The following is a 22,813-nucleotide window of genomic DNA, read 5'->3' on the forward strand; positions in this document are numbered from 1 at the left end:
CTTACTTCACAGGATAAATGTATTCATCTTTCCAATAAAATAAGCAACGTGTCCAGTAAAATAAACTTTTCTCTGCTCAAACACAACCAGTCAACACGTGCTTTACCTTGTGTATGAGGACTCCATAGAGTACGTCCAAGGAGCCCAGCATTCCTGTCACTCAGTGTGTATTTACCAACTAACGCTCTAGTCACATTATATAGTGGAATCTGTCTGAGTTTGACCCAACATGAGCACACACTGTTCTAGGGGGCTCCATGTCACAGCTGAATACATGTGTCCCAGTAAAGAAAGGGGACTTTACCAGTAAAGCCAGAGGCTTCCTGTTGGACTGGAACGCACCGATGACCAGCACAAGCTTCATCTCTTACACACAAGAAACATCCGTGATTGGACGCCCGACAGTGACCGACAGTGACCTCGTTACAGCACAAGACTTCAACTTCTCAATATCAGTTCATGTGAACACATTTGCTAGAGCTTGAATCTCATGGTTTTACTTCAGGATATTCAGGTTTGATTCGTTTTCTGAAATCAAAAAAGTCACTGAGAAGAATTGTGCTGTTGGGTGGAACAAAAAGCAGACTCTGGTTTCAACCTGGTAAAAAAGATCTGATGGAGAGTTAGCGTAGTAAGCTAGCAGCACTGCAGTGTCCAAAAATAAATACACCGACATACAGACATTGAGGAGAGAGAGGCAATTGTAGATACATCTAAAACTGTAGTGAATCTTTGGCTGTGTTTGAAATGTCGTACATAGTAAGTCTGATGTCAAAATGAGTATGTAGTGCGTTCACATTAGATAGTATGGATAGATTGAGTACGTGAGAAATACATGGATGTATACTGTATGGGAACACTTTTGATAGTACGCACAGTGGGCACATTAGTCGTACTCGTCCCATGATGCATTGTGAGTGGAATGTAAAATAGTCCTAGGACCAACTTCAATATAAAAATCAAACATCCCCTTTTCAAAACAAAAGCATCGGTTTGTGTCTTCCATTAGTTTTTTTTTTAACGCTTTTGTAAATAGGGCTCTTGTTTTGAAGTTAACAGGAAGTTTTGTCAGTAGCACAATGGAGGGTTTCAGAAAATCTCTGAAATGTCGATGAGTTTTATGGATCAAATGAGCACATGTTGATATTCTACTTGGTCACTTTCTCACTTCAAATGTTTTTAGAACTTTCAAAGTAAAGGTGAAGAATCAACAGAAAATTATTTTTAAAAAAGCAGCCTAACTTGTTGATTTCATTTGCCATTTCTTGGTCTCAAGACGGGTCTAGAGACCACATTTTGGCAGATTTGGTCTTGTCTTGGACTCTAAGACATTTTTACACGATATTGTCGTGGTCCTGACCTGGCTGGACTCGGGACCCACTCTGATCTCTAATCTGATACTGTTCATTTTAATTAACGTGATGAGAAGCACTTGGAAATATTTCTGATTAACCCATGTTGTAATTTGACCACTTACTTTAGCCCTCATTCACCTGACAAATAAACTATACTGATAGTTATTCTACCTACCTACCAATGGCTATTATAGATACAAAGATTTTTTTGTGTAAGAATTTAGTTGAAAAAATTAGTCAGATTTTGAGATTGCTCATGTTGTGCTTTAAAAAAGGTGCAGACACCTTGTTTTTGTCTGTCAAATGTCTTTAAAAGAAAACTAAAACATAGATAGAACCATCTTAAACTGTTCAACCATGTCAGGTTTTTAAATTGGTTTGTATTATGTTGGTCTTGACTCCCAAACATCTTGGTGCATTGTGGTCTCCAGCAAGTCTTAGGTCTAGCCCAAAGCAACTTACCTGTCGATTTTTCCTGTGAAACTGTACAATTCTTTGGGTCTTTTGTTAAAATAAAGCATTGCCACCCAGGAGTTGTCTTTAACTACATTTTCTTTGAATAACTTACCCTGCCATTTAAAGTCTGTTGCAATTCATCTCTTCTGGTCGTACGTAGAGGATGGAAAGTTTCTCACACTGTTAAATGTTGCTGCCTTGGGGAAGTTTTATTGTATTACAGAAAATGCCTCACATCCATTTTCATTTAAGTCCATGTGTCTCCAAATCAGAAAATGAAGAGTATTCTGATAAGAATGTGAACCAAAGGGAAGCAGTTACTCTAAAGAAGATCATCTGGAGAAAAAAAAGCTAAAAGAATTATCTTAAACTGTTTAACCATGTCATGGTCTTGGTATTGTCTGGTGGCAAGCAAGTCTTGGTCTTTGATAGTGTGGCCTTGAGTACAACATGACTTACCTGTGGATTCTTCCGGTGAAACTGTACAATTCTTTGAATCTTGAGTTTTAAATAAGCACCACCACCCAGGAGATGTCTTTAACTACATTTTCTTTGAATAACTTACCCTGCCATTTAAAGTCTGTTGCAATTCATCTCTTCTGGTCGTATGTAGAGGATTGAAAGTTTCTCACACTGTTAAGTGTTGCTGAATTGCTGTAAACCATTGCCTTGCAGACACAGCAATTGCACAGGAGAATGAGAGACGGACACTGTGGTGAGGACGGGAAGTTTTATTGTATTACAGAAAATGCCTCACATCCATTTTCATTTAAGTCCATGCGTCTCCAAATGAGAAAATGAAGAGTATTCTGATAAGAATGTGAACCGCGGGGCAGCAGAATTTCTAAAGAAGAAAAAAAAAAACCTTTATGAAACCCTTATTGATTTAAAAATCAGAACAAAAAGACACACATGCAATCAGATGACACGGGTGAGGAGTTAAATTTACCTCGAAAGCCTTGCCAAAGAAAAATGGCATCACCCGAGCCCGCGAGGAGAGAGAAAAGAAGGTAAAAGAGGTTTGTGGAGACTGACAGATGTGCTGTACGGTAAAAAACCTTTTTTGGTGTCAGAGAGCAACAGCGAAAAGCAGAGCCGAGGCTGGAGATTGTCTGAAAGTGCTGAGAGTCAAGTGCTGCTCCAATGATGGCTCCATTCTCCCATAATAGAAAGTTAAATGCAGCCAAATCTGTCTCTGCTGCTCCTCCATTAGGAGCAACTTCTGCACGCGTTACCGTGGCAACGGCAAACAGAAGGTCTCGTCTTAAACAACTTACGTTATGTGTTTTATTATCTTCAGCACCGAACAAAGAGACATTATTTCTAACATAATCAGGAAGTTATTGTTAAAAACACTAAAGCAGGATTCAGCTCCAATCACAGTATCCATGAATCACTAGAACTTTCTTCTACTTTTTTACCAATCAGCCTGTTCCTCTAACCCTGTGATAAGCAACTGGTGACCTGGGGGCCACATACGGCCCTTGTTCTAATTTTGTGCAGTGCACAACATAAATTACTCCCAAAACACAAAAATTAACAAAACGATAATTAAAATACACAAAATGAGTAAGAAACAATAAGAGAAATACACAAAAAAACTACTTCAAAACCATACAAAAAAATTGATAAAAGTACAGCAAATTACATACAAAATTACAGGAGAAACAGATAAAAAGTGACTACAAAAGTATCAGAAAAAGATCCAAATATCAGAAAAATGTACAAAATTGAAACAAATCTGAAATACACAAAAATGACTGGAAGCACACAAAATAACAGAAAAACAAAAAGATAACAAAAATACAGAAAACAACTACAAAAGTATTGTAGTGTGGATGAGCCGTGAAATAAGGATTACTGAAGTCTTGTCAGAAGTCGCTTTTAATTGCTGGTTATAGAGCAGGACAATCGTACACAGTGTTGTTACACACACCATCCACACTGTCAGACATGAACTAACTTCTCCTCCCGCCAACACTTATCTAAATCTCGTTCTACTCCCGCCCGCCACGAACTAACGCGAGAGTGAGGACACAACAAAAGGAAACGTCACAATCACATACATCGACCCAGGGCGGCAAACACACACGGGAAACACCCAACGTGGCAACCAAGACATGGCAACACAGAACAACACCAAGGCATCACAATATTAAAAAAAACACAATACATTGAGAAATACACAAAACAACAACAGAAGTACAAAAAAATACTTCAAATGCATACAAAAATGTAATAAACGTACAGAAAATGACTCCAAAAAACTTACAGAAAAACACATTAACAGATAACAGAATTACACAAAATGACTACGCAAGTTTCAGAAAAACACAATTCCGCAAAATACACAAAATGCAAACCAAACAAAAATGAATCCAAAAACATACAAAATACACAGGAAAACACAAAAGGATAACAACAATACACAAAATGACTATGGAAGTATCAGAAAAACACAAAGTATTGAGAAATATATAGAACAATAACAGAAATACACAAAAATTACTTCAAACACATAAAAAAACAGGATAAAGAAAATGACACCAAAAAATATACAAAATTACAAAAACACAAACAAAAATTGATACAAAATGACTACAAAAGAATCGAAAAACATACAAAAGAATCAGAAAAATATACAAAACGTTAACCAAAATACACAAAAATCAAAATTCAAGCACATACAAAAATAAATGAAAAAAAAATGCAAAACAGCAGAAAAACAGAAAAGTATAACAAAAAGACACAAAACAATGACAACGTATCAGAAAACACATAGAAATCAGATAAAAAATACCAAATTTAATAAAAAAATACAAAAAATTACTCCAAAAACATACAAAATAACAGAAAAATACACAAAACAACAACAAAAACATATTAAATGAAAGAAAAATTACAGATAAACAGAAAAAAAAATCAGTTTTTTCTTGTATTATTAAGTCGTCTCACAGGTTAAATCTGCATCTCGGGCCGTGTAAACTCCTGAATGCTCCAAAAAAAACGGATCCAGATGAACAGTTTATGATGTAAGCGAACATTTGACATGTTTACTGTTGCATTTCCAAACCCAAAGACATGTTCATCAAACTTTTACAGCTAACGTTGTCCTTTTCCATCAGCTTCTCTGTCATCTGACTTTGTTAAACTCCAAAGCAAAAGATCCTGGTGAATTAGTTTCTTTCTTTGTCGTCTGTTTTCCACTTACAGCAATCTGTCAAAATCACGTTTCACTTTGATCGTCTCACTGACACCCTGGTGTTCACAGGCCTTTTTATTCCTCTAGAGCTTCCACTTCTTAGGTCTAGAAACGTCACATGAACCTGAAGTAAAGTCAAGTTTAATCCATTTGTTTTGAAGGTTTGACTGAATGTTTTCATTGGGTAAAGATGGACAAAAAAACACATTAAGATGGAACTAATAAATCTACTGTTTGCACACATTTAGTAAACAACTCTTTTCCTGCGTTTGTGAAGTTTTCTCCACGTCTGATTTCTAAATATACTGTATGCTGTTGCTATGACAACCAAACTGTGAGAGTAATAGAGTGTCACCTTATTTTGATGTACATTACAAACAGAAAACAGTGCCTCACCTTTTCCACATTTGACTTTTTAAAGCAATCACAGTTCAGTCATTTTAACTGCTGTTTAAATTACTTTTTGAAGGTTAATTTACAGTTTCTGTTTGTCATTTTGTGTTTATTATTTAATAGCATTTAGGTTGAGGCTTTAAAAAAAAAGCTCTGTATGACCATTTATGTGATATATTCTGTTTTTTCCTGATGCACGTTATCAACATTTATTTAAGCATAAAGATTAATGACAATCTGGGCATTAATACAAGAAATAAAGACTTTTGTGTTTTTGTTTATTTTGTACATTTTCCTGTCATTTTTTGATGTTTGGTGGGGGGGGAGGGGGGGATGTTGTGTTTTGTGTGTTTTTGGCGTTAGTGTATTTTTTTAGTGCTTTGTGTGTTTTTGGAGTCATTTTGGAGTCAATTAGTATTATTTTTGTAGTAGTGTTGTGTACTTTTGGAGTAGTTTTGTGTAATTGTTTTGTTATTTTATTAGTTTTAAAATGTAGTATTGTTGAAGTTGTGCTGTGTGTTTTTGGAGTTGTTTTTGTCTATATGTTTGTCATTTTTTAGGTTTTGTGGGGTTTTGGGCGTAGTTTTCTGTACTTTTGGAGAGTTTTTGAGTCATTATGCGTGTATTTTGTTGCTGTTTTGTGTGTTTTTGGAGTCATTTTGAATTCATCTTGTTTGAATTTTTTTGTAGTATTATTTTGTGGTCATGTGCCTTTTTTTTTTTTTAATGTTCCTGTCATTTATGTCTGATTTTCAATGATCACGGAAATTAGCCGTGAAACTAAATTTTACTTCCTAAAATTAAAGTGCCTTTTAGTTTTTTTTACAAAACAAGAGGAGCCTGCGCTATGACACAAACTACAATCTCAAATGCATGTTTTGGGACAATATCACGCATTTAAAAACACTTTTTCCACCACTATCGGGTCGCAAAGAGGTGGAAATGTCAATTATTTTGCTAAATCTGACCTAATATGGTGAGATATGGTGAATTTCACCTCTATATTAAGCGCTCACCAGCATGCTTTTACATGCAATTTTCCTTCAAAAAGGCAGGAAATGACATAAATGGGTCAACATATACAACATTATGTGGAAAGGGTTTATACAAGTGCCAAAAATGTCTTGAAAATAGAAACATTTGATGGAGAAGTGTCAGAAATGGGAGTAACGTAGCTAAAATGTTTTAAAAGGAGCAAAAATATGGCAAGAAAAAGTGATGAAAATGGGTTAAAATATGACAAGTTTGGTGTAGTTGTGGTGTAGTGTAGAAACAAAAATGAGCTCAAATTGTTAAAACAAAAAAAATATTCTTAGTTTCATGAAGACATCTGGTGACCCCATCCCAGTGTTTTGCGACCCCAAATGGGGCTCTGACCCCAAGATTGAGAAGCCCTGCTTTAAAGAACACATCAAATGGTAAGTGGTGAGTTAAATCATATCTATCCACAATATAAGTGACGTCGCCACACTTACATTACCATCCTTCTCCAAACGATGCTTTTTAATTTGGTCGATTGAGTCCTGATTGATTAGTTTGGGCTGATCAATAACACACTTCCATCAGAGTCTGTGCCTTACATTTCTATAACACACACACATTCACACGGTAATCTTTAAACACACCGGAGCTATCCGTGCACCAATGAGCTTTGATTTGTACTCACAACCACTTAGCATAAGACGCCATGATCATGGAGAGAGAAAGCGTGCATGTACGTGCGTGAGCATCGGTGGTTTCCTTAACAATAACAATTCCATCAGCACAGCTTTAGCAACGGGGCTGCATTAAATCACACACACACACACCTGTGTATGTGTGAGGGAAACACACACACACTGGTCTGAGATTCATCTACTTCCTCTGAGTGAAATGCAAATGAACTGCAATGATGAGAACACAACAACAAATTCATGATATTAAAGGTTTGTTCCAGGTTCAAAATGACAAAACTCTCTCTGATGCTGATCTCACACACACACACACACACACACACACACACACAAACACACACACACACAATGACAGAGGGTTGACTGACAGCGCCCTCTAGCTCAACACAATGCTAACTGCGTGTACAGGGTCTCTTAAGGCTACAGTAGTGGCCCCCCACCCTCAAAGTCCCTCAAAAGCTATGAAGCTCATTTTTTTTAAACACATCTTTTCTGAGATGGTGATAAAAATAATAATGCCGATGATAAAGAAAACTTGAGTGGCCCCTGAGGCTGGTTGGCTCTTCCATCTGAGGCTATGAACAACTTGCTCTTTTTGTCTTTCATCAGCAGATCTTCCTGCTTAGCCTTGTTTTCTTCCCTCTGGCGTCGCTTTCTTCTCGTTTCTCCATCCGAACGCCTCCCGCCCCGTTTTCTTTGCTCTCATTTGGCATTTCTTCCTCTGACTTTAACCTTCTCCACAAAACATCTTTTTGTCAAATGGTAGTAGAGCCCCTGGAATGATGTGATGTAAATCATCATGTGTGCAACTGGCTGCACCCACACTCAGAGAGTATTGATTAACACATGAATCCCATACACCCACACTCACTGACTCAGTCTGCGTTCTCACTTTAATTCCACTATTCTATCACTTGGTGATTTAGTCCCTGTGTCATTTTTCTTTACTTGATCTGCTTCCTGAGCCCAGCAAGGGTAGACATAACTAGATGATCAAACGTAATCAGATTTTTTTTTTTTAAACCTCTCTTTATTTAAAATTGGGCACTAACAGGACACAGAAGAGCCTCACATGCATGCTTTGGGACAATATCACACATTTACACACTGTTTTTCACTGGAAAACAGGTGATTGAATGTCTATAAAGTGTAACAAACGAACCAAAATGTCCAATTCCACCCATAATCCCGTTCAAAATACATGTTAGTGTTAGGATTAGGGCTAATTTCTGATGAAGAATTTTTTTTTTTGACAAATCAAGAATAAAGTGTCGATAATGAAAATGAACTCAAAATACAATATGAAGATAAAAATCGAAGGTTTGCCAATAAAAGTCAAATCTACGGAAACTGATGATGAGGGATATAACGTGATATTTCACTGCATGATTATTAAAAATCCAAATAATTTTTTTTAATCATGTTTTGTAACAAAAACAAAAAAAAAAAAAAAACATTTGATTGCGCTTACATTAGCATAGCACGTAAACGCCCAGTCACTAGGTGTCAGTGAACGCACCATCAGACCTTGTTAGACTACCTCACTCCTCAATGCATTTTAGCTGAAGTTGATTGAAATTTATTTTCATAAAACATACTGAACACTTCTATACATGTATGTGGTTACTTTTTTATTTTAAGATTTTAATAACTTAATAGAATCTGACTGTGTTGTAAAAGCAAAAGTTGAACTTTTTTCGAAAAAAAAATCAATGTTTCGTACTTGAATTACAGTTAACCTTTTACTTGTTCTCGCAAGTTAAAATAAAACAAAATAAATTGCAGTTCATACCATTTTGTACTTGTGAAGGTGAAATTTTTAATTACTGATATTGCGATATAACGCAAGATATATTTCTTTAAAAAATATATATATATTTTCATGTACTTCTAACATCATGTTGTGGACTGTGTGTGTAAATAAGTTTATCCATAAGGGATTAATAAAGTTTCTCTAATCTAATCTAATCTAATATATTGTTTAGTATGTGGATATATTGTATCGTGATATGAAAATTGTGAATCGTATTGTCACATTCACCATCAACAGCCAGTAAATTCATATAAACAGGGAAAAATGATGAAACAAAATGAAAACGTACAAGTCGAACGAGAAAAGCAAAGATCAAGAATATCAACATGCATGCCACGCGACGTGACAAGGACAAAAATATCTGCACCCGTCTCAGAGTGTGACCCCTGCTCCGATCGACCCCTCCGTCGCTGAGCTACTCAATAATTAGCACGCTGTTGTCTCTGCACCGAGAATATAGATGAATGAAATTCAGCCACTCAGCAGTTTTCCAGCCTGGAAAGGGAAAGGTAGAGACTCTATAGTGTAGGTGTTTGTGTGAACGCTGGTTTCAGTGGCACCATTTATTGATTTCCATTCACCTTCACTCTCAGCAGAGCAGGAGAAAACCTGACAAAAACAGACATGAGAGAGAAGATTGATGTGTGTGTGTGTGTGTGTGTGTGTGTGTGTGTGAGAGATATGGTGAAGAATGAGAAACACAGATGTTGAACTTTAGCAGAGGAACGAGAGAGTCACAGACAGATTCGTGACTTCCAAACGTCCTGCAGTCAGTCAAACAGAATAATACAATAAAAAAAACACTTCCAACTTGCATATCCCTTCAAGATATTAAAGGGTGTTCACGAGCATCACTTCGTCTGCTAATCCAATGTTTAAAAATGGGAATAATTGTTATCACGCTTCAAAAAAGGCAGAGAAATACAAAATTAATACAAAAAACCCAAACAAAAATAAACTAAAAAAAATAGGCAAGAACTGTTATATTTGGCAATTTGAAAAAATATCTGGATTTGTTGACAAGTTTGTTCTTTTTAATAATTAAATTGAAAGTAATAATGGAGGAAAAACAGAAGACTGACCTTGAGTGAAGGTCAAGGTCACACATTGAAAGGAAATATTGTTCAATGGTACAAGTGGCCAAGTTATAGGGAAAAAAATATTTAGTTTTAATTTTTTGTGACGTCATGTACTTTGATCTTTTTACTGATAGGTCGTACAGCTTCGGTCCAATTAAATAAAATACTCCAGATTTTCATAAAGTAAGCATCAAACTTGTACGATAAATATTCGTAGAGATATAGAAAATTATGGTTTTTGACACTTAACACGACCTTGACATTTTGGCTCCATAAAAAGGTCAACTGCACATCCTTGACATTGTCACGATGATATGACATACGTGTCATTAGTGCTGCATTAATAGCCTAGGAGGAGTTCCAACGAAAAATAATAAGAACTCCAACAAGAACAATGTGTTTGCTAATTTTTAACAAAATGACAGAAGAATATAAATAACAAGGAAAATATTTTTAAAAAACAAGGAAAAAGTAGAAGAATTGCAAAAAAAAATGACTCACAAACCACACAAGATGACTATATAACAAGATGAAATACAAAATATAAAACAAAAACAAAAATACACAAAATTAAAGGCAAAAATAGACCAAAAAACAGAACTATACAGAACCACAATAAAAATACACAAAAAGACAAAAGAATATACAAAATGACAACAAAAACACACCAAAAGAAAGAAAAATACACAAAACTACACTTTCAAAAACACAATATGACAACCAAAATACAGAAAATTACTTTCAAACCACACAAGACCATTCTAAAAAAATGACAGAACATAGAAAACAACAACAAAACAACAATATACTAAAAAAACAACAAAAAATACAATTTTGACTATAAAAGCACTACAAAATGCATGAAATTACACAAGAAAACTACAAAAACATAAAAAATTATTCTATAAAACATTAGAAAACACACAAAAAAAGGAGAGAAATGTAAAGAACAAAACAAAAAACCTCGTTCTTCTTCTTTCCTGTATTAATGTTCAGATCTGTATTTATTCTAAATGCTGACGTGAAACTTGTAAATGTGACCCTCGGATCAAACAATCACATTTTTGCGGCGCCCGCTGTGATCAAAGTTGCTAATGTTCTAAAATAGATCGTATTCATTAATTATTAAACCAAGTCTCAACCATTGCCATCTTCAACTTGTGGTGTTTTTGACTAAATTAGGAATTTCATAGCTACAGTATGTATGCTTAAAACCCCCCCAGGCATTTTTGTTACTTCCAGGTATTAAAAGTGTCGTATCATCAGAACACCCAGAGACTGCCGTTAATCCAAAGTACTGCAGTAAAAGCAGTCACAAATATGTTGCTCCAACATTAACATCTTCCTGCTGTAAAATCCAGAATAGAAATATGAGCTTCAGCTATCGCACTAATACCTCAGCACAAAATACCAGTCTGACTCCCTCTCCTTCCCAGATTAGGATTAAACCACCCAGTGTGGAGGATTAAGTCTTTGTTCAGAATCAGACAATGCACAGGTGATTCTACACAATCCCTATATTTACTCTGCTGTACATTTTCCAATCCTGTCACTTTTCTTAAAAGTAAACCCTCTACTTTTAAACTACCATCAAACATCATTATCATATCACATGAACCAGCAGTGAACCAGCTGCACACACCTCAGTGCACTTATTTAGAGTTTACATACAGTATTTAACATCACTATAGAAGGTGGTTGTATAGTTCATAGGATTTTAAACTAAAATGACAACAACAAAATCGCAAAAATATGACTTCAAAAACACAATATAACACAAGACCATAACACTATTTAAAAAAATAGAACAGTGAGTGGTGTATTAATTTAAAAAGAACAAGAAAGAAAAGAACAAAATGACAAAACAAAATTATGAAAAATGGCGATAAAAAGCACAAAAATGACTCACAAATCACACAGGACAACTACAACAATGCACAAATACAAGAACAATATACAAAACAACAAGAACAAACATTGTTCAAATCAGTATTCCATCCCTATCACTTTTCCTACAACTAAACCCTGGAGTTTTAAGATATCAAGGAACATCGTTATCACAGTAAAAATGGCTCCACCCATCTCAGTGCAGTTCTTTAAAGTTCACATATTTAACATTGTACTTTAGTAAAGAAGGTGGTCGCATAGTTTAGATGATTTTAAACTAAAATGTTAGATTTGACAACAACAAAAATACAGAAATACAACTTCAGAAACACAATATAACAGCCAAAATATTAAAAATTACTCACAAACCACACAAGACTATAACAGCAAAACAACAACAAAATGACAGAATATACTAAACGACAACAAAAATGTGCAAAAATGACTATAAAAGCACAATAAGAATCCACATACTGTAATTACTCACAAACAACAACACACACCTATTTAGAGTTTAGATATTTAACATTGTACTTTTCTAAAAAAGGTTTTTAACTAAAATGTTAAGATTTGTGCATGCATTTTTTAGCATTAAAGCTGCTGAAGACAATGATTGATCAGATATAGACATAGTGTAGGCCTCATTGATCAATATATCAAAGATAATTAGCAAGAGAAAAGATGTAAAATGTTGAAAATTGTTGCTCCAAAGTTTATGAGAAAGTTTGACATTGTTGGAAATGTTTGGCGCATTGCATTATGGGTTGTGGAGTCCTGTAGACAGACGCATAGAAGTGTTTTTACTCATTCTTGCGTTTGCCACCGAAAGCTATACTACAGTGACTTCCCAACACATTTCTGATGTTTTTTTATGGATGGAAAGATGCAGCAAAACAATAGAAAATATTTATTTTGGGTTTACACGGAAAAATCCAAATTCGGCAGATTTTGAATGTCTAGCGGAGTGAGACGGTATCACTGGGAATTCTGGGAACAAACTAGAACAAAAATGGAGTCAAGGAAATCAACGTGTTCCTTGTCCGACGAATAAACACAATAAATCACGGCCTACGCTAAAGCTGTGTTTGAAGTGTCACACTCCGTACGATACATTACAAACTCAATGAGTATACACTGTCTACTATATACTAGAAGTATGGTTTGGATAAGTTGTTTATTTGTTCATTGGATCCCTAATAGCTTCCACTGGGGTGGTTGCTAATCTTCCTGGGGTCCATAAAGAAAATTAGGGTTTTAGTACATAAGAACAAAAAAAATTTAAATATACAGTAACATTACATGCATAGGTACATCAAGACACATTTTTATTACACCAACAAACTAAAAAATATATGACAAACACATTTAGATTGGTAAAATGATGATTTTAAAATATGCGAAAAGTTGACATGTCTTTCAGGTTCCTAGGAAATTTATTCCATAAGTGAAAATAAAAGCTCTATAAAAGACAGACATTTGTAAATAGTTTGTATGAGAATTATTTGTGACTGAGTTTGAGCTTGAAGCAAATGATGAGCATTCCCACTGTAGTACCAGTATACTTCCAAGTTTTCCCAAGATGCATTTGGAACCTACAACGACAAAAACCTGCATCACACTGAGGCTAAATAACTCTGTTGATTCTCCACCTTTACTTTGAAAGTTCTGAAAACATTTTAAAGTGAGAAAGTGACCAAGTAGAATATCAACATGTGCTCATTTGATCCATAAAAACTCAAGGAAACACATTTCATTCACACATTTTGGAGATTTTCGGAGATGATCCATTGTGCTACTGATGAACTTCCGCTAAATTTCAAAATAAGAGCCCTATTTACAAAAGAGTTAAAAAATGAATAGAAGACAAGAAGATATGCTTTTATTCTGAAAAGGGGATGTTTGAATTCATCATGAAGCCGGTCCCAGGACCATTTTACATTCCGCTCACAATGCATCATGGGATGGTTGAGTATAACGCGTGTGCCCACCGAGCATACTTAAAAAATGTCACTATATAATATACATCCGAGTATTTCTCACGTACTCAATCTTTTCATACTATCTAATGTGAACGCACTATGTATACTCATTGTGACTTAGTATGGATAGTACGTTAGTATGCAATTTAAAACATGTCTTAGATTAAATAATTATCGTACGCTTTAATGAAGATTTTCTATTAGTTTCTCCAACATGTCACTGTTACAATAGTACGAAAATAACTCATTTGAACTATAAAAAAAACCTCAAAAATTATTATTTAATAGAATAAAAGAAAACACAATGCATGCAATTAGAAGAATATAAAAGTAAAATGGAAAAACCACGTCTTAAATCCTCTCCTAATTCATCTCATTTTTTGTGTATGTAATGATACTGACATCTGAAATGTTCATGATTCATTCAATGAGTCTAGTGAACGTTACCATATGCCAGTGTTTATATCGGTGTGGAGGTTTTAGTCAACAGCGTCTCTCTCTCTCTCTTTCCTTTCAGTCTAACTTCTTATCTCATCTGATTGGCTCTCCCTCCCCACCACAATGAATGTCTGAGTGGCCTTTGAAGTCAGATTGTGCCGACTGTCAGTTGTGGCTGATTAAACTGCAAACACATGTGCGTTCTGTTCTTACACAGTGTTGCCTAGTTTATACCACTGTTATCTAGAGATTAGCGTATCAAAATGCTAAGCAGGCATAAGAGTCGGCTGAGAGTTACTTGGATCACAACAACGTAACACAAAAAAACCATGACACTGAGGTGGGCTGAATGTAAGAAACTACTATTCTCACTAGGGCTGGGCAATATGGACCACAGTTTAGCTCAATATTTTTCCTCAAAATGGCAATAACTCGATGTGTTTTTTTTCCCAATATGGATTTACAAGAAAATCCACGCTGGAGAAAGATGCCACACAGGTGCTTTTATTTGTTTTATTAACTTTATTAACATTTTCAAACAAGGTATGATTATTAGAAGTGTGCCAATACATTGATTGTTAGTTTCATTGTGATGCAACACGTGACAATTCAATAACGATTCATAATTGTTCAAAAATGATTGTTTTTCATAATAACTACTGTAAATGTCGCCAGTACACCTGAAGGAACGGACCAGGTGAAGGTGACGATGGCGGCAGCTAACGCTACGGCTAGTTACTGAGCATGAGATTCACTCATTCAGACTAAAAGTTAGCATTTGAAAGAATCAAGTGCTGTAACTTATGATTTCAAAATGTTCAGTATCGTGGGATTTTTGCAGCTCATTAGCCACGTTTACATGGGAGCTTTAATTCCTCTTTAAAGTGGAATAAAAGTGAATTCCTCTTTAACCTGACCTTGTAAACACTTAATTCCTAATGCAAATTTTTTTCCGAATTAAACTTGAATCTGAATTAAGTGGCTGGTTTATTCTGATTATAATTCCAAATTAGATAATTCCTCTTTCTTGTAAACACTTAACTTGGTTAAAGCCTCTTTAAGTTCATTCGGATTGTTTTGCGCTTGCACAATTTGCGGCGATGACGCGCTGGTGACGACATAATCCAAGATGGGGGCGGCCTGGACTCCAGCCAAGACTATTTAATAAGAGCCTTAAAAAACATGGATATAATGAAAAGAATGCATGGACGGAGGCATAAACATGCAGACTTTCACACGGACACACACACAGACTTATTAAACACACACGGACCTCAGTAAACATGGTAAACGGAACAGGCTTCACTGGACGGCTGGCACTAGGACCTGGAGGCGGAGTAAATGCGTAAATACAGGAGTAAATACAGCCTGTGAATGCGTCGCCAGACTGCATTCACAGGCTGTAATATCACCAGTTTATCATTGTACCTGTTGTTAGAGCTACTAGAGGTTTCCTGGGCTTTTTAACGGTGATTAGTTCCTACCTCTCTTCTGCTCCACGGTCCAAACTCAAACCGTGTGTGATTGTCGAGCAACTGCTTCAAACTACAATCAAAATAAAAGTGAAAACAGTTCTCATGTGTGGTGTTCTGTGTTACAGCTGACAATAAAAGGTTTGTTGTGTGTTTCTCCAGGAAGACGCGACACCCACTGTCCAATCAGAGCCTTCCCAACCCCCAGACCTAAAACGGAATTATCTAAAGCCGAATAAACCGGTTTTCCATGTAAACCTTAGTTCGGGAATTGCAATTTCCATGTAAACACAAAGCAGAACACTTTAATTCCGAATTATTTAATTTGAAATAACTAATTCCAAATTATTGAGGGATTTGAAGGAAGGTCTTCATTTATTTCTACTGAATAAGCATAAGCTACTATTTTAGTTATTTTTATATTGCTATATTTATTTCTTTTGTACGATGGTTCCTGTTGGATTTGGTGATTTGACATGAATAAAAGATAATGATGATACATTTTATTTTTATTTTTTATTTATTCAGTTTATTTCCGACATGGTTACGTTCTACATCGGTTTGGTTACTTTAATTAATGGATACCGACACATATACCCTGTTAAAAGTATGAAATACCCACAAAGTTATGAAAAAAGAAACCTTGAATGGGGGGGACTGAAAATTGTGGTATTTGTTAATGTCGTGATAATTACTGAATAATGGAATGAAACTAAAGGTTCCTGAGTTAAATGGACTGGACTTGATTTTATATAGAACTTTATCACCACACTGAAACAGTCTCAAAACGCTTTACATATCAGCTCATTCACACATTCACTCTCACATTCACACACCAGTGGGACAGGACTGCCATGCAAGGCGCTAGTTGACCACTGGGAGCAACTTAGGGTTCAGTGTCTTGCCCAAGGACACTTCGACACATAGTCAGGTACTGGGATCGAACCTCCAACCTCTCGATCAGAAGACAACCCACTACCACCTGAGCCACGGTCGCCGACACACCCCTAACGATTATGTTGTTATTCGGTTCTCTTTCATTTTTTGCCTGAGCACCTTGTACTGCATATTTGATTTCAATTTAATTATGTTTTCCTTTTAACCTGTTGAAATAAATATAATAAAACGAAACACTGACAGCACAATAAACATTTTGTGCCACATTTTGGCTTTTCCTTTCATTAAGACATAATGTGTGAGTAATTTCTCGAGTGTGAATTCCGACGGCAGCTCTCAGAGTTGCTGAAAGCAGCTTTTAAAGCACTGACCCATTCAGTACATGGCCCCTTTAAGACAGCTAAACTACAACGACAACTAAAATGATGGCGTCATTTCCTTTATCTTTTAAAACAGAAATCTCTATAGTTTTAGTTCTAACTATGTTTTTAGTATTTTCTGTCTCATGAGTATTACAAAGTGAAGACAGATTTAAAGATGCTTTTATGAGAGAAAACTATAGTGTAGGCCTCATAAATCAATTTTACAGTAGAGATCAAAACAAACATTTTCAACCTTGTACATCTTCTTTCTAGCAAATGATCTCTGATTTATTGATCTGTGAGGCCCACACAATATGTCTTTTTCTGATAAAAGATAGCTCTAAACAGGAAGCAGAAATGCTTCTCATCTCATGTGTTGTAAATGTGTTTCTTTGCTGTTCTATAAGGCATGAATGGCTGCTGCTTTAGCCACTCACAGTCACATGTCTGCATTATGAGGGGGATTAAAGGGTTAATTGATGACAAGTTGTCTCCTAACCTGCAGACAGCTTATCTTCTTACAGCAAAAAAAAAAAAAAGGAGAACAATCAATCTCTGAGTGAGCCTTCAAAACACAGCGGAACAAAACAGTGTCAGCAGCACCATGAATTATTTTATCCCACCAGAGAGATCCTTTCCACCTTCTCAAATCAGCAATCTGCTCAAACCACTGAAAAGAATGAATTCACTGCGCTTCATGTGGCTGATGATAAAACCATTATTGACCATGTTGGACTCATGTTCTTAGCATATATATGTAAACCTGCTGAGAAACAAATGGCCTAAACATCTCTACCAGATTATTAAATCATTATTTAACTGGAGCATCCAATAATAGCATTCATTTTATATGTTCATATGGTCATGTTAAAAAAGATTTAGGGAACATCTTCCAGTAAGAATAAGCGTAAAGATAATAAGAGTAAAGAAACAAGGGTAAACATTTGCACTTTGATTAAAATAAAAAGGAAAAAACAAACATTTTCCATAATGTCTGTAGGTGCTATTGTATTTCTGGAAAAAAAATTGTGTGCAGAATTAGTTTTTTTAAAAAGTTTTTTAGGTCACTTCACAGGTTTAATATTTAAAGATCTGGAAATTGAGTCAAATAACAAAATTATTGGTTGAGAACTAAAACATTGCTTACTTATTGTTCTTCCTACCTATCCTCGAACAACGCAACTAACTTTGTGCAGCTCCAAATGTACACACACAAAATGACAAAAATACACAAAATTACAAAAAAGAATGAAAAATGACAGAAACATAGAAAAACAGCAAACATAATTCAACTTAATTCAACATAATTCAAAAATTACAGAATAATACACAAAAGTACAACAAAATATATGAAAAATAACTGAAATATCTACAAAATGACAATAGGAATACACAAGAAATCACACAAAGGAAAAACAAAAAAGAGAAATGCTAAACAAAAACAAAAATCTACAAAAATGACAGAAAAATATGCAAAATGACAGAAAAACTAAAAAAACTTCAAAAATACTTAAAATAAATGAAGAAATTTATAAATTAAAAAAAATACACAAACGGACAATAAAAATTCACAAAAATGACTATAAAAATCACACAAAATGTAACAAAAACATACGAACAAAATACACAAAAGGACTCAAACAAGTTCTGACGAACTACGGCAGGGCCCGCGGAGCGTCTCCGTCCCGAATAGCACGTACCACGTTCCAAAGAATTCAGTAAAATGACTCAGTTCCACAGAGTAAAACAAATGAAATTGTGTGAAGTAAAATTGTAATCTACGTTCAATTGCCTTTAAAACAATATTTCACACGACTATGTTCCAATAAATTTAGAAATTACTGGAAAACCTTTCAAAAAGGTCTCTGAGAGGCTCCTGACATCCGTTCATAGAATATCCATGTCAAATTACAGCTCGATCGGGCTCCAAGCGTTGACGCGTATAGAATATACCTACCAAATTTCAGCCCGATCCATTCATGAGTAACAGAGGAGTAGCAGTGTGTACACAAGAAGAAAAACAAAGTGAGTAGCATTGTGAGTCCGCTAGCCTGACCTAAAAAGAGAAACAAAAACTTTTAAAAATGACCGTCTGTATCTGCTTTATATTTTAGTTTATGAGAAAATAGCAGAAAGGGGGGGGGGGGCAAACTGATTCCTTTGCTTTTCTTTTAAATGCTGTAAAATTTGTGAGGAACATATATTGGTGAGATGAGCTGCAGTAATGGTGAAGAGGTTCATTAGCATAGTGCTGTCTTATGGGGAAAGATTCACCAACACTTGAATTTACAATCAAACCGAGGGCTTTGTTTGTGCTGTAAAACCAATCTAAAGTTCTAACATTAAAACACATAAAGCAGCCGAGCCCACAGAGAGAGCACATCACTGTGTGTGTGTGTTTTACTTCTTTTGTTTAGGTCCAAATGGAGGAGTAGACATTAGAGAGTGAGTATTTCTATGTTGATGGTAATGGAGGGGCCACACAAAGATGGAGATTAAATATTTAAGAACAGAGGGAAATGTGCAAGACTAGCTATAGCTTAAGGTGAAGTACTAATGCATTGAATTTTGGTGTGTGTGTGTGTGTGTGTGTGTACACAGGCATGGTGAGGTCGGTCTGTTATCGCTCACATTCAGGGACAGGTTCAATCTTAATAAAGCTCTCAGTGTGAAACGTATTACCCCGTCAACGTATTTAAATCTCTCTTCAAACGCCGGGTGTGTGCACGAGTGTCCATATACGTGCACAGTAAATCACTCCTCAAAGGAAATACACAACACTTACCATCACACACATCTCACGGGGGGGTTGACATGAAAGGTGGTCCCTCCAACATTTGAGATTGAAGTGAAGAAGGAAGCTCATGATTACATAAGTCTTCAGAACAGATCGCATCGTCCAACCAAGACCACAAATCCAATCTATGGAGACACATAGTAATGTGTCCTTAAAGGGACAACCCACCATAATACAGATTACCACATGCCAAAAGATGAGCAGTAGCTGTACCTGGATGAGATTTTAGATTAATATCCAATCTGATGGTTGGAGAGATGTTAGAACCTGTAATGCAGGGTATAATATCTTCAAGTTTTAGACGGATAAAGCTTTACTTCAAGTGTTAAACATAAAGGCTGACTTTACGCATGACACCTGTCATTAGCAAGAATAACGTGTCATGAAGGCTGTCATTAAAGCTGCTATCCCGAGTTTCTGAGAAAAGTCTCGATGTCCCGCCCTAAACAGTTCCACTTCCTCCCACTGCCTCTGCCAATCTACCAGAAGCCACGCCTCCACTTTTCTGCACGCGCTTCACATAACATAACAGGGTGGCATCGGGTCACATTGATATAGATCTATGGGTCAGGTAAGAGCCAAAATCATATTTACCTGTTTGCTGCAGTGCCGCGCGGCCTTGTTTCCGTGCACATTCTACATTCACTTTGATTGACAGTCTCAAAAACAGGAAGTCAAAGCCTATTGGCTGAGCGCAGTCGGCGATCGTTTCCATTTGTATAGGGGTCGATAGGACGAAGGAGGGACTTATATACATTTATGTATATGAATGACCACCGGCAGTAGACCATAGTAAAAGACTAGTTAGTTAGTTAGCCTTAATGACACTTTATATTCATGCTAATGACACGTGTCATGTCATAATAATGGCAGCGTAATGTCAGCCTTTATGTATAAAAGTAGTGTTACCCAAATAACTAAACTCAAGATTATTTTACTCTTCCAGTATTCAATATTAGTATATAATATTTCCCTTTCATATATCTTGATGTAATTACTGATGTACTAAAAGTCCCAAAATCATACCACTAATACTTAATAGCTATAAATTATGTTAAACATTGTAAATAGTTGTTTTTTCGGCGCTTTAGAAGTCGAAGCATTCGGCTCAAATGTCGCCAAATCTTGCAGGATTGAGCACCACTGTGCAGATTTTTGAGCAGCACATCCCACATTTGGTTGGTTTATGTCTTCCAAACAAGTATTTATTCAGCCACTAATTTAATGAGAAATTATGGTGAAACTGTTTGATATTCTTCCTGTAAAACAGATACAGACGCTAATATTACCACACATACATGAGTGCTGCAATCTTATGACTAATAGGTTAACTGATATCTCAAAAGGGCCTTATTTGGGGAGATGCCCCTCCCCATGGTAGAACAAAACACAACCGTATTTTTTTCCAAGTATGATATAAAAGAAGTCATTATTAATTATTCTTGTGGTCTCCGGAATTGGTCGCAGGGTGTTTTTGAGAGCATTTTAGTGATATACACTGAGGACGATTTTTGCGATTTATCGTCAAAATAAATTTTTTTCAAAATATTTGTTTATGTCACATATTTGCAACCAAAACGTGGACAATGATGAGACATCTTCAACAAAACAATTTGGGTTCTTCTAAATCTATTTTGGCCATCAGATGACAAAAAGTGACAAAATAACAATCAAAACTATTTTGACTTTGCGAATAATTATTATAATTTGGCGCAAGATTGTCCATAGCATCGTCAATCTACAGCAGAGTAATATTTAAGGTCCTCATTAACACTCTAGATGACATGTTGAATTAACAAATATAATGAAGGTAGCTGAAGGTTAAGACAAGGATCAACATGTGTTTGTGTCAAATAAAGCAGTATATACCATTTAAACTTCTGAGTTGAATATTTGGTTGTCTACACGCCATACAAGCCCTACTGAGGCACTTCATTGGTATAATCCATCCCCACAATGAATTCACAATGAGGTGGACTTTATAACAATAACAATTAGTAACGCACACATCATTTGTGCGCTCGCATGAATCCATCTCGTCCCACTGGGTCCCAGGTGCAGCTGAGTTTTCTTAATTAAGAGCTGGGCTCCATGAAGACTTCAGGCCTCGTCATTTATTATCCTGATAATTAACCCTTTCTCTTTCAATCCCTCTGTTCCATCACCTGCACTCTGTTAACCCTTTCACCGTCACTTTAAATCAATCTTCCGTGTCCTGCTGCTACACGGCCTCATGCTGTCACCCCGTGCCCGTCTCACACACTGTTACCATTAACCTCACATTTGTCTCCATTCCTCCGCCTCTCACACAGTTCTTTAATTACCAGCTATGCTCTATCCTAAATTTTATTCACTCGAGCAATTAACCCCATCCTCTCCTTCAATCCCCCACTTCTCCGTTACATCTAACAAATTGCAACTATCCGTCCCATCCTCACTCTTCTAGTGCTCTCATTCGTGACATCACTTTCTCACTCTGACGGTTCCATCTCCGCCCCCTTTGCTAAGATCCTCTTACTCCTTTACAAATGCCTTTAGTCACTTAACCTCCAGGTAAAGATGAAAGGTCAATGCATGTATCTGATTTGGATCCCTTTGAGGGGAAATCAGGGGTAGACACACATCTGGGCATGCAAACAAAGGCTGTTACAACATTAGAGGATTCCCATACTAGCTCTATTGTGTTTGCATTACCAATAAACAAAAGATGAGCACATTTAGTCCAAAAAACGCACTGAAAAAGTACTTTTTAGGACAATTCTATACCTCTCAATGAAAAAACCAATGGGGAGTAGCCTCGTTTGAACGGACGTGAAGTCAATTGTTGATTCTTGGGCCATGGTTATATTAGGTCCAGCAACTTTCTTTGGTTTTCCTCTTTATTTAGGTTTATGTAGTTGTTTTCATCAAATGTTTTTTCATAATATTGTGTTACCACAGACAACACAAGGATGTGTTTGTTGTGCATTGGCTGATCTGTTTACATACAAGAAACAACGGAGATCGTTCC

General features: G+C 36.0%; 1 protein-coding gene across 6 annotated transcripts in view; it reads right to left on the reverse strand.

Annotated features, from left to right (window-relative positions):
- Nucleotides 1–22,813, reverse strand: part of pard3bb (par-3 family cell polarity regulator beta b) — a 257,492-nt gene that overhangs the window by 196,948 nt on the left and 37,731 nt on the right. Inside the window, exon 2 of one of the 6 annotated variants that reach the window (XM_028436421.1) lies at nucleotides 19,792–19,928. The exons of the other annotated variants lie outside the window; for them this stretch is intronic. Coding sequence (XP_028292222.1) covers nucleotides 19,792–19,902 — 111 coding nt within the window. The 5' untranslated portion in view covers nucleotides 19,903–19,928. The remainder of the gene's footprint in view (nucleotides 1–19,791; nucleotides 19,929–22,813) is intronic. 6 annotated transcript variants of the gene reach the window in all.

This window comes from Gouania willdenowi, chromosome 21 (genome assembly GCF_900634775.1).
Source record: "Gouania willdenowi chromosome 21, fGouWil2.1, whole genome shotgun sequence".
Classification (NCBI taxonomy): domain Eukaryota; kingdom Metazoa; phylum Chordata; class Actinopteri; order Blenniiformes; family Gobiesocidae; genus Gouania; species Gouania willdenowi.